Source organism: Polyodon spathula, chromosome 7 (assembly GCF_017654505.1).
Source record: "Polyodon spathula isolate WHYD16114869_AA chromosome 7, ASM1765450v1, whole genome shotgun sequence".
Lineage (NCBI taxonomy): Eukaryota > Metazoa > Chordata > Actinopteri > Acipenseriformes > Polyodontidae > Polyodon > Polyodon spathula.
The window spans coordinates 8657867-8670342 of NC_054540.1; the positions used below are offsets into that span (position 1 = coordinate 8657867).

At 36.7% G+C, this 12476-nt stretch overlaps 1 protein-coding gene across 2 annotated transcripts in view; it reads right to left on the bottom strand.

The window, feature by feature from the left end:
• Window positions 1–622: 622 nt before the first annotated feature.
• The window catches only part of LOC121318108 (monocarboxylate transporter 2-like), a 39665-nt gene continuing 27811 nt past the window's right edge, over window positions 623–12476 (bottom strand). For both annotated transcript variants that reach the window (XM_041254415.1, XM_041254414.1), the window contains 3 exons: window positions 3450–3593; window positions 2377–3198; window positions 623–1672 (listed from right to left, as the gene is read on the bottom strand). In XM_041254415.1, the coding sequence (XP_041110349.1) occupies window positions 1398–1672; window positions 2377–3198; window positions 3450–3546 (1194 nt within the window). In that variant the 5' untranslated portion in view covers window positions 3547–3593 and the 3' untranslated portion in view covers window positions 623–1397. The remainder of the gene's footprint in view (window positions 1673–2376; window positions 3199–3449; window positions 3594–12476) is intronic.

Genomic DNA, 12476 nt, shown 5'->3' on the forward strand with positions numbered 1-12476 from the left:
AAGATTGCACGAATGTTAATTTGACACCAGTTTTAAGGGGATGAATGAATAACAGCTTGTCAGTGTTATTCAATAGGTTTATAATGTTAAATTGTTAATACAGTGAAACAAGGATGTTTATCATCTTTCCATAGGAAGTACCAAGACCGGGATACAATATGTGACAATTAGTACATTTACATGACAAAGATTTTTCAGAAATGTTTTTTGGAAAATTAAATCAGAAAACTGATTTTCTTAAAATGTCTAATTAGAATTCAACTGTATACATGGATTGAAGAATTCGGAAAACGCTGGATATATTCACATGCAAAGTACTGTAGTAGCCTAAGTACGATTTGAAGACCGGACATTTCGGTGATAGAACCGAGACCAATTCAATATAGTGCTTTATCAAAGTTTCAGGTCTTAAATTCAAAGATTACTATCCTATACCTCTACTCAGATTACCCACAATGAGCAATCAGCCTTTCCAAGAGCTCATCCTGTTCTATATTACCAGTTTCTTTTGCAGACATTATTTTAAATTATCAAGTCATTTCAAAGCTGGAAAACATTTGCTGCTTCAGTATGTGCTATTAATAAATACATACAGACTTTAACAAATATATTATTTTATCCCTAACTAGACAAATGGATGCATGCAGACTGACTACAGATTATTAGTATTTTCTCTGTTTTCTAAAACCACGTGCAGGATTGAAGGTCAAAGTTTGCAAATGTGCAATATGCTATCGGAATAAGTTTTCCAAAAAGTGTGTTTACATGATATACGTTTCAGTTTTTGGAGTTTAATTGGACATTTCTAGGTTCTGTTTTCCGGAAACTGACTTTCAGAATATTCCGATACGTTTTCCGAAAACTGTGTTTACATGACCTTTGATATAGGAATTATTATTCCAAAAAACATTGGCATTCTTATGCTCATGTAAATGCATTGATTTCGTTTTAGTCAGTTTTGCCATCCATGGCCAGCAATGGAATAGCCTGGACTTGAACCAGTGACCTCCAGGCTATAGGGCACATCCTTCGCTCCACTCGGGAGTTAACTTAACATGACATGATAAAATAACCAAATTTTGACTTATTTTTTAAATACCAATACAGCGCAGGGACAGGGTAACAACCATACAGATCTAAGTGTACGGCCAATATTATACATATCATACAATAGCTGTTTATTATATGGCTTCATATAAATTAATTTGACTTGATTATTGGTTGAAATAATATGTACAGTTTTACATAACATTAAATAAACAACAGGCAGAGCTGTTACTTTGGCAGCAGCATTAAATAATGTGAAGCCAGTATGCCTCAATACTGCTCAAACCTGAACATATTAATAGAAGTTGTGTTTTTCACATTTATAGCTGTAATTTTAAAAAGGGAACCTCTTAAATATGTGTTTCTCTTTCAGTTGAATCCTCTGATGTCTTTTCACAAGTGACTGCCAGATTTTCAGGGGTGTTGTCTAAAGCTGCTTCCACCTCTTTCTGAATAGAGCTGTTGATTGCAGCTCTTTTCTTCTCTTCCTCTCGTTTGCGCTCCTTGTCAAGCAGTCTGTAGTTGATGGCATTCCCAATAAATAACCAAATACTTGCAATTATAACAATGACTCCACAGCAAAAATACATGTACTTGTAGTCTTTAGTCACGTCCACCATCCAACCTGAAAAAAAAAGGTAAAACAGAACATACATTATATAACAGCAGAAATCAAGCACAGTCCTTTTTGTAAAATTGGAGGGATTTTCAGGAATGCAGGGTTTAGTTTTAAAGATATTTCCAAAGTTTTTCCCAATTTTATCTGAAAGGAAAAATGCAATGTAAATATGCTTAAAAGGGTGCACAGGTGATGGCAAATTGTACAGAGTAAAAAAAAAAAAAAAGTTTGCATAATACAATCAGCGTCAATATAACCGACCACTAGATGGCACACTGAGAAACATGATAGAACTTTGACAAGCAGTAAGACTAACAGAACATTGTGCATTCAATACAAAAATTGACTGATAAAGTACATTGACAGTTTCATCTAATATGGTTATTATTGTCAAGGTCATATAGAGCTGCAGTATGTAATAGACCTTAATAGTTTACAATGCATATCGCTCTTTTACTGTCTAGCATTTTGGACGTATAAACCACTGCTTAAAAATGTATCAATTAATAATACATAATGGCTGAATTAATTAAATCAACAATTAGCTGGTAAAAAAAATCAGATTTTCTGATTTTAAATGTTCAAAATTTCTGTCATGCTATTTAAAACATTTAACAAGGCATTCTTAAGAAAACTAGTATTCTCCTGATAAATCATTCACCCACTGTGGAAAAAGCAACAAATAATGAAACAAAAGTACTTTTTCATACCTCCTAACGGTGGTCCAATGAGCACTGGGCAGCACTCTATGATTGTAACCAGACCTACAGCGCTGGAGAACCTCTGAGCGCCAACAATGTCCATCAGCGTTTCAAAGAGGACAGAGCTGACCATTCCAAATGCAAAGCCAAAGAAGACAGCATAGACTACCAGGCCTGTATAAGTCTCTGCCAATGGGCATAGCACATGGCAGACACCATTGTACAAGACTGCAAAGCTGAAAAAGTATTGGATCTTTGGCCTTATCCATTTAGAGTTTGCCAACAGCCCCATGGAAGGCCTGGCAAACATGTCTACAAAAGCAAGGATGGAAAGCAGAAAGGCTGCTGAGTATTCGTCGATGCCCTTGTGTTTTGCGTAGGGAGCCAGGAACACAATGGGAGCAAAGAAGCCTAAAAACATGATGACGTTTCCTGACAAATAAATGAGAAATCCCCTGTGTTTGAAAAGAGACAGATCCAAGTATGTATTAAAGGTCTCCCACGCTGTTAATTTCTTTGAATCTGGCTTTTTATGCAGGAGAGGGTCTCCAGCTTCAGACTCCACATCTTTTTTGGTTTGAGGGGCAGATTTTGGTCTTAAGGGCCTCATCAAGGACCCAGCCACACAGCAGTTCAATAGAATCCCACCCAGAATGAGGAAACTTCCTCTCCAGCCAAAGCGGTTGAACAGGTACTGGTTGAGGGGGGCCAGAGTGCTCAGGAACACCGGGCTTCCAGCCATAGCCAGGCCATTGGCAATCGGACGCTTCTTGAAGAAATACTTTCCAATCATAGTGAGGGATGGCTGCAGATTGAAGGCCAAACCAAAACCTAAAAAAGAGAGTTTGAAATATTTCAAATTAATTAAAATGGCCTATAAAACAGATGAAGAACTGATGGAAGGACACGCTAAAAAATGCAGCATAACTATCTGGCTTTAAAATAAACAAATTTAAAATGTAAAAGATACCTGTACAAATAATGTATACATAGACAGACACCACTAAATAGAAAAAAAGATGTAGAGTATACATAACATTAAGTTCAAATTGGCACAAGACAAATACTGCTCTATTACCTACCTCCTATGACTCCTACACAAAAGTAAAGCTGCACAACACTGTTGCAGAAGGACGCTGAGATCATTCCTATGGAACATAGGAATCCCCCCATGATCATTATGGGTCGACTGCCATATTTGTTTACTAGGATGCTGCTTATGGGACCTGTAAGCAAATAAAAAAAAAAAAAGTGACATGGTATGGGGAAAAGCAGGGTTTGTTCAACTTGTGTTGAATATCTTAATTTAAATCCAACAACAGATTTGAATATACAGAAAGCAATTAAAAACAGAAGGCTGTCCCATCTTCCATTGCTATTCTCAGTACAGATCATGAAACTTGTGGACAGGACCAGATTATTACATGACATAATGTTATTTCTTACCAGATATTTACGTTTGGAGGAATCCACTCTGGGTTTAAACTACATTTTCCATTATACCGCACTATGCATACCTTGCTCAACAAAACAGATTAAAAGTAGAAGTAGTCTGAAATATGTAAAGTTGTAGTCAGCGAAAGATTGTCCATTTCAAAAAAAGAATTGTGCAGTTCTCTGATGTACACAGCCTTCTCTGATTCACAGTGCAGTTCACAGCCAGGATGCCACTTTTGGGCTGTAGTATCAGTCCTTGGAAGCTTCTTGAAACAACTGTAAGCATCACTGTGTTGGCAGAAATTACTACTGTATTTAAAAGCTGGTTAGGTAAAACCAGGCCCACAGAGAGGGCGAGGAGGTCAAGGATATTTCCCCGGGTGGCCTGGAGAAGGCAATTATGTATTTATTTTTTAATAATTTCTAGTCAATCAATACCGAACATTTCAAAATAAAAATAAAAAAGCTAACCGCACCAGCCCTGTCCTGTACAGGACCAATTGCGTTCGCGCCCACCACCCCAGGGTAAGATTGCTCTACACTGCACTGATGTGCTTCTGTGGTAGTCAGAATGCTTTTCATTTATTTGAAATTCAATATTTGAAATATATAATGAGAATCATTGGACGTGTGTCTATTACTTTCAGCTCTTGCTCTATAAACACATTTTACAGTGGTTTTTATTCGGAAGTGTGGATTTGCTTCGTCAGTTGTAATGTATTTTCTCCGTTCTGCACTGTAGCGAAGCTTGGACCCTGGAAAGGAGGGTGAGCAGTGTGTATATTATTTGGACCTGATTTGGGTTGAATTGAACCTTCGTCAAGGGATGGTTGTTTGTGCATAATGAAAACATTCATGAATAGGGTTAAATGCATCAGATACTCATAGGTCTTTCATAATTGTGTCTTTTTGCTTCTAAAAACATCAAATACAGTAATTTAAAGACAGCTCAGCAAAGAAAATACAAACAAAACTAATGTTAACTGTGACTACTGCTAGAGAAGCTTCCAATATGTAATCCAGCCATCATTTCATTTCAAAACAATAGGCTAGTACTGGCTGCAGCATTATAAATCACACTGCAAGACCATTGTAAAAAAAAAATATATTGCAATCTGTCGTGATTGAACTACACAATTCCATCTATTGTCTATCATTGAAGCTGCTATTTCATTTGATCATCAAGGGATCACAACACATGTCATAATGGGGGGCACATAACAATCCTTCCCCAGAACCCATGAAGGCTCTCAGCGGTCCAGGGTAAGACACAGTAAACTGTGTTTAATTAAGTGCAGTATTACATTTGGTCTGACCCTTAACTGCAGCAGATATCTCAACGGCATACATGAAACACCCAGTTCAAACTGATGACACCTCAGTTGGATTAAAACATCTCATGTAATTAATAAAAGACAAAGCAGGAGAATTTAAGGATTAAGAATCGCATATGGATCAATAGAAAGATATCAACCCGACAAGCATATTTAAAAGTGCAATCTGACATTAAAACACATATCTGTGTGCCCTTTTATTGCAACGTCTAAATCAGCTTACAGTATTTATAAATTGTGTACACTCAACTTTTGCCTTATCAGAGCTGAAAACATATATGTACCTTGAAAAGGGCACTAAGCACACATACCTATTTTAGTTTATGGCGACTTGGCACAAGAGGTGCTGTGTGTCCCTGTAAAAACGCTCCATTCTGCTGTTTTTGAAGTCCCAATCAAGATAAATACTGGCAACAAAAGTAATTAAAGCAGTAACACTCATAAGGGTGTGTTGTCTACAGTGCCCTCTTCAACCTCTGGTAGCAGTGCTAAAAATCTTGGTGTCTCCATCTGCCAAGTTTCATTATGAACAGGTTATAATGATAAACTAGATTTTGAGAACCTCAAGCATTTCATTGCAATTCGTTCATGATCACACTTGAGCTACATGACCAGTATCTATGTTGAACAGCAACCATCTCCTAAGATATAGCCTTCATTAGCCCCTTTATTACCACAAGCTATGTACGTACAAGTTTTATATCTCAAGCCAAGAGAACAAATGGACGGATGAATGCTATCCCCATTGCCAGGGGTTTGCATTGTCAGCTGTTGATAAATTCAGAAATACAAGTATATCATAATCCCTAACAATCAATGTAAATCTCATTTAATTCAAATGTCAATTGATTTAACATTACATTATTTAAATGATGATCTCAATTATATTAAATGCTATTCTAATGTTTTCTTTAGCCTTTTAAGAAAAGGAACAGGTAACATTATCTGAATGAATAATTAAGCCTACTTTTCCTTTGCTAATGTGTGAGGAAAGACATTGACCTCCTTGACAGAAGCTGATTTTAAAGCTCTTTTTAGATGTAATGTATGGAGGCATAGTTCAAACTTTCAATTATTTGTATCTTGGCTCCAAGACTAAATTTTGAGTCGCTTGTCAGGGCACCCCAACACTGTTAAGATCAATGCAGAGAGCACAAACTGTATAAAAACAACACCTCAGCTGTGGGAATATTTAAATTTCTTTATATCTCAACTTTCACTGTGTTAGATCCTTTAATCTTTTTCAGAAGTTTTCTTCATTACTGCTGATAGGTTTAACCTCACGGCCAAGGCTGTAAATAACGCTGGTCTTTGCCTCGGGTGACAAGACATCCAGGTTAAGTAGAATACTTCTTTGCTGTACAGATCCATTTCAATTTTGCTGTGATGGATTGGAGCAGAATAACAAAAATGTGAGGAATTTCATTGTGTTTGCTACATGATAGGTGAGACACTGTATTCTGAGCAGTGTTTATTATAATTATTATTATTATTATGAAAAGTTTCATAATACCCTCATACTTTATTTTAGTGCCTCTCATTTTGTTGACATGTTTTAAAATATTTCGAAAGGCCAATTATTTTACCCTTTTTTCTCCCCAATTTAGAATGTACCTGCACTCCCCCACCACAGCAATTATCCACAATATCTGAGGAGAACTGAAGGTCAGTGGGCATCTCCTCTAATCACGTGACCAAGTCAATTGCTTCTTTACACTGAGGAGCTCAGAGCGGATGTTGGCAGCTACTGGCCTCTGCAGGGCCAGCCTTGCTTGTGTCCACTTGAGCTCTCCTGGTGCCTGGACAGCAGGCTCAGCTGTAGTACAGTAATTAGGGTGCAAACCTGTGTTCACTGTAAAAAAAAATACATTTATACAATTTCGTTAAGAGTTATGTGAGACGCAATTCCGGCTCAGAGTTCTTACATGACAGGAAGCCTTTGAAAAGGGTCAACAACACAATTAGGTTCTCCAGTTTTCCATTTTAAAATTATGGACGTAGAAATAAACAAAGTTTAAAAGATTACCTGATCTTTTCAATTAAATATTTAGTTATTCGATACATGCCATTTGCTATAATGAATTATTTTGTTAATATACAGAACCAAAAATGGTCTCATTTGGTCTCACAAACTGCTTAATATGACCTGAATTGGAGACAATACTGCACAACTTTTATTTGATTAAATGTTCTTAATGGACAGTGCCTTTAGTCATTAATACAAGACAGCAAAGTTGGTCCATCCAGCTTCACACAAGGAACAATGCTGCCAAGAAATGATAGACATTTATCACTTAATACACGATAAAAACTCTAATATTTGTTGAGCTTTCTCCAGTATTTAATAGCTTGGAAGTAATTCCACAGGCTACGAAGGATTATCATTTGATGACATTGTAGGCACTATGTGCTTTATCAGATGCTTGGAATGCTTTGCATACCCTTGTTTTTTAAACAAACAGATAAAGTATTTGATTTCGGCCACTTTGCAGTTGTATGCCATCGGATTTCTATTCACGTAACACAAGAAAGCATCTGCACTCACAAGCACACTTCATGTCAAGCAAAGCCAGAATCAAGACGTGTCAAATGTGCCTTAGGATGTGAATTCTAATTGCAGAGGGCCACATGAATCTGTCACCACATCAGTAAATCAAGGGGAAAAGGGCCAGTTTATTCTTACCTCTATTTTGTAATTAAGATATCTAGAGCTTCAGGAGTTGAACACAATACTAGGCATACCTGTGATATGTAGCACAGACTTTAAACTGATTGTTTTCTTGTGCAAATATCACAGAAACTGACATGTATTCTATAACATGTGAAAGCTGCATTTCCCTATTGCAATATCAGTTTCTATGTATAGACAGCAAATCTGACCTCAGTTGGCAGTTGCTTCCTGATTTATCAACGAATAACAAAAAGTAATGATTTTATTGGGTAATTGTGGACAAATGGCTTTGCTGCAGATTGTCAAATTCAGCTCCCCTGAAATTGCTGTAGAGACAGCAATGATTGAAGAATGGTCATGCATTTCTCCATGACAATTCAAGTCTTCCAGACTTATACCTCTGTGCCATACCTAATCAGTGATGTCCTGGCTGTAACTGACATATTTTGGCAGGTTATGTATCTCTAAGGATGTGAAGATGCAAGGCAGGTGATACTTATAATGATAAAGAAGGAAATATAAACCAACCACCAAAGCTCAAATATATTTACCCTGCAGTTTGTATTTATCACCATTTTGCATCACCAATTGGTTTTACAAAACATGTGCAGTACCTACACAGTGAAAGGCCTAGGCCGTTTTTTCCTAGAATGTTGTTTTAGACAAGAGGGCAGAAGGGCACAGCACAGAACATGTCAGGTGACCAGTCAGGTGGCCTGTGTGTGTGTTGACTATGTGCTGTCAGCAAAACAAAGAACTTGATCCAAAGTGGCAGATCACTGATGGCTTGAGCTGTTGCCATATTTAATTACAATATGCTGTGTGGTCCAGTGGTTAAAGAAAAGGGCTTGTAACCAGGTGACTCTGCAGCTGATGTATAGTTCACACACTCTAGCCTTGGATAAAGGCATCTGCTAAATAAACATTATGAACCACTCGAAATGACAGCAAACATTACGGAAATGGATAGTAAAAAAAAAAAAAAAAAGCTTTTACTTCATGTAATTCTGTGTACTGTGTTACTCACTAATTGCGTTCCTCTCAAATAAAAAAGAAAAGTTTATCTCCTCAATAGTTATGCCATGTACAGCTTATTTTTATAATATGCAGTTTACAAACCGCTCCTTAATCTGACCCTGCCGTTGAAGGTTTCCTGTTGTATGCTGGTTGTTTCAAGGGCATGCTAAATGAGGTTATTAATATTCAGCACATGATGTGCCCTTACTGAAAATGAAGTCTTGTGACAAATAGGACAAGCCCTGATCCAGCATGCTTACTCATTGCCAAGTCAAACTGTGTTAGTCAGGTGTGCCAATATCAATTTGATTTGTAACAAGGTTACTTCAGCCATTTGAAAACACAACAAAGCAGCCTATCTATTACTTGCTTATACAGTAACAACAACCAAAAAAAAAAAAAAAAAAAAAAAAAAAAAAAAAACGGTAGAGATGTAACTGTAGCCTCTATTTTCCGTTAAATTAAATGGAAGAAATTGATAGAATATTCATAGATGTGTTACTTTACTAACTTTATATCATGGATAATTGGCTACTGTTTGAAATCATGTCTTTAAAAGTCACTAAAAACAAAGGCAAAGTAATCGAGTAATAACTGCGATACAGTTAACCCTGTTTAGTATTGCTCCAGTTAATGTCACCCTCCTCTATTTATCACCATATTAAAATGTCCCAGACAGAATATAATCAGAGTCAATGGGGACAATAATATCAGTTTGGTTACTGTGACTGACCGGTCAATATCACTCATAGTGATATCAGTCAAAAAGGTGATGTCCACTCCTTTTAATAGGACTTTGAGAAACAAAAGCACAAGAGTAAAAGGTTTAGTAAGTTGCTGTGCAGTACTGCATTGTTGAGAATATAAAGTACTGTACAATCCTGCACCGAACACTGCAATGTGTATGTTTACAGTCAGTTTATTTTTAAATTATTACAGTATTGACTGTATATTTTTATAAATAAATGTAATAAATCATCTCCAAACTTTTATCATAGCCCTACAGGCCTTCGTATTGCATTATGACAAAACATTTTAGATTTTATGCAAATGTAAGCCTTTCGATTATGATGATCCTCTGTATGAGTGTGCACTGTTTATATTTATTTGTTATTGTTTCATGGTCTCTCTGTCAACACACGTATGGTTGTGTGAATAAAAATTCTTACTCTGGGTGTGTTTTGCCCCTGGTACTGTGCATGATCCAATCCCTGTACAATCCAGACGGTTAAAGATAGAATCAAGTGGGACGATCTGTCCTTATTTCACAACTGCTGTCCTAAATCCTGCTTCTTAGAGAATCAGTAAGTTGCAATTCAGACAGCAGAGAGCCTGTAGCCATTGCCAGGAGAATGCAGTCTGTGACAGCAGCAGGTAACGGAGACAGAGCTCCACACACGATATGCATTGCAGAAACCAGATTATTAGCAATCCTGGTTTTAATCAGAGGTCTGTTTCTTTGGGAAGCTGTATAATCTAAGTGTTTTAAAATGCATAGTTTATTACCGGTGCTTGGCTTGCAGCCTTTTAACACCATGTTAGTGAATGTGAGTGCTGTGCCTCCCCTCTTCATAGGTGAGTAATGGTGTGAGTAGCAAATGTGATCACAGTTCCAGCCTGGATAAAACACAACTGACCTTTACATTTTGATTACATGTGGTGAATCATTCTGAAGGCCCCATTTTTTGAACGCATACAATATCCACCCCTGAAAAAAAAGTATTACTTTTTACTGCAAAGTTACTACCACTATGCTACCACTGTACTACAAGAAGCCAAATAATTACTGCAGTGAAACATGCTTAATAAATCACTACTTAGTTGAATCGACACCATATGTTGATCAAAAATGCACATTTTCTATTCACCCAATACAAATCCATACCACAATGTGATACTGAATAGCAAACATGATCACATTAAAGGGTACATAAGGACGTTTTTATTTTATTGTTACATGTTCCAATGTTTTTCTACAACTGTTTATGCAAGGTGTGTGTATTGTTTTTATTTATTTATTTTTTAACATTTTGACTACTTTTTTAAACTATTAAATTACATTCCCTGACACAAGATGGCTTCCCATGTACCAGCATGGACCTCTCAGAAGTACTGCATCTGTGCAGAAGTCTTCATAGTAACAGAGCAAGTTAAGAGCGTTGTGCTAGAATTACAAATACTGTGTCATCCGAGCTACAATGCCTGCCGAAGTTCCGATGTTTGACAATTATATTCTAAAGTAAGATGGAAAAAAAAGTAAAGAAAGTAATGTTTGGGTTTTTCCCATTGTAACTATTTCAGATTAACAAAGTTAACATGCAAAACAGTACACAGCATACATAATGGTAGCAGACATAGACATAAAGACAAGCTTACCAAACTCAATCTTTAGAAAATCCCCCAATCCCAACATAAAAATCAGCGTAGAACATTTACCCATGTCTCTGCAGGTAGTTGTCATCATCAGAACTATTTAAAGCTTTGCTGTTTATATTTTCCTTTTAGCACCCAAGTCCACAATGACAGCGTTTGCTAGTCTGCTCTGTTCTGACAGCTAAAACCATGTTCTGCTGGTACACAAGATACAGGTATCGTAATCGCAATTACTGCACGTTTTGCGAAAGCAGGAAAGATGTCGTTATAGGTCTAAATAAAAACCCTGCAGGCCTCATCCATGGACTTAAAACCATGATTTTTGAACAGGTGTTTTACTTGTCCAAATTCTTGGCTGCAAGTCACCAGGTAATATGCTCCGATACAGATAACCTACTCGCTCTAATACCAGGACGTGCGCAGTGCTGTATGGGATACCTGGACCTCAGCGTTTTTTTCTTTTTAATTTTTTTTAAGAGGATGCAGGGGGCAGTGGAACCATTTTTACACATTGCATTGCATAAAACTACTTTGTAATATAAACACAATTACTGGATAGGGATGGAAAGAGGAGTTGTTTTTTTAGAAATGGACTACTTTTATTGTTTTGCGTTTTATTAAAATGTCCTGGGTATATAACACAGAATTCTGTGTAAACGCGACCTCTGGAGAGGAGACCCTACAAAACTTAAAACAAAATCTGCATTTATTCATTTGAACTACTCCTGAGTAAAAATGAAAAAAAAAAAACAACCAAGATCATTCCAAAAGGTCGGAAATATTAAGCATCTCAGCAACGTTAGTCCTTAGCGAGCAGGTATTCAGTATTGCTGGGCAGATTGTAAGCAAGTGCCAGTCATCGCTTAAATTAAAACGAAATGTGGACACGATCATGTTCCTTAACACAATTCAAATATAAGCCATGGACAACACCTTGTTACTAAACTGCTGTGGACACTGATATCTTTTTATTTATTTATTTATTTATTTATTTTTGTCTTGATTGGTTGTTACTCTGACTTGTTATGGATTTTTTTTGTTGCTGCTTTGACCCCCAACTGGTACAAATCAGCACGAATAAGGTAAACTTATTCAACATTGAAAATATCTTAGATTTGTGTAGCTGATACATTTCAGCAGAGACAGTGCCCTGAAGAATACACACACTGTGAATACTAAACAATATGAATTTGAGTATGTTAAAATACTATAGGCTACCCTATACTGTATGATTAGAACTTAAACAGAACAGTATGATTGTGTTATAACAAACTAAA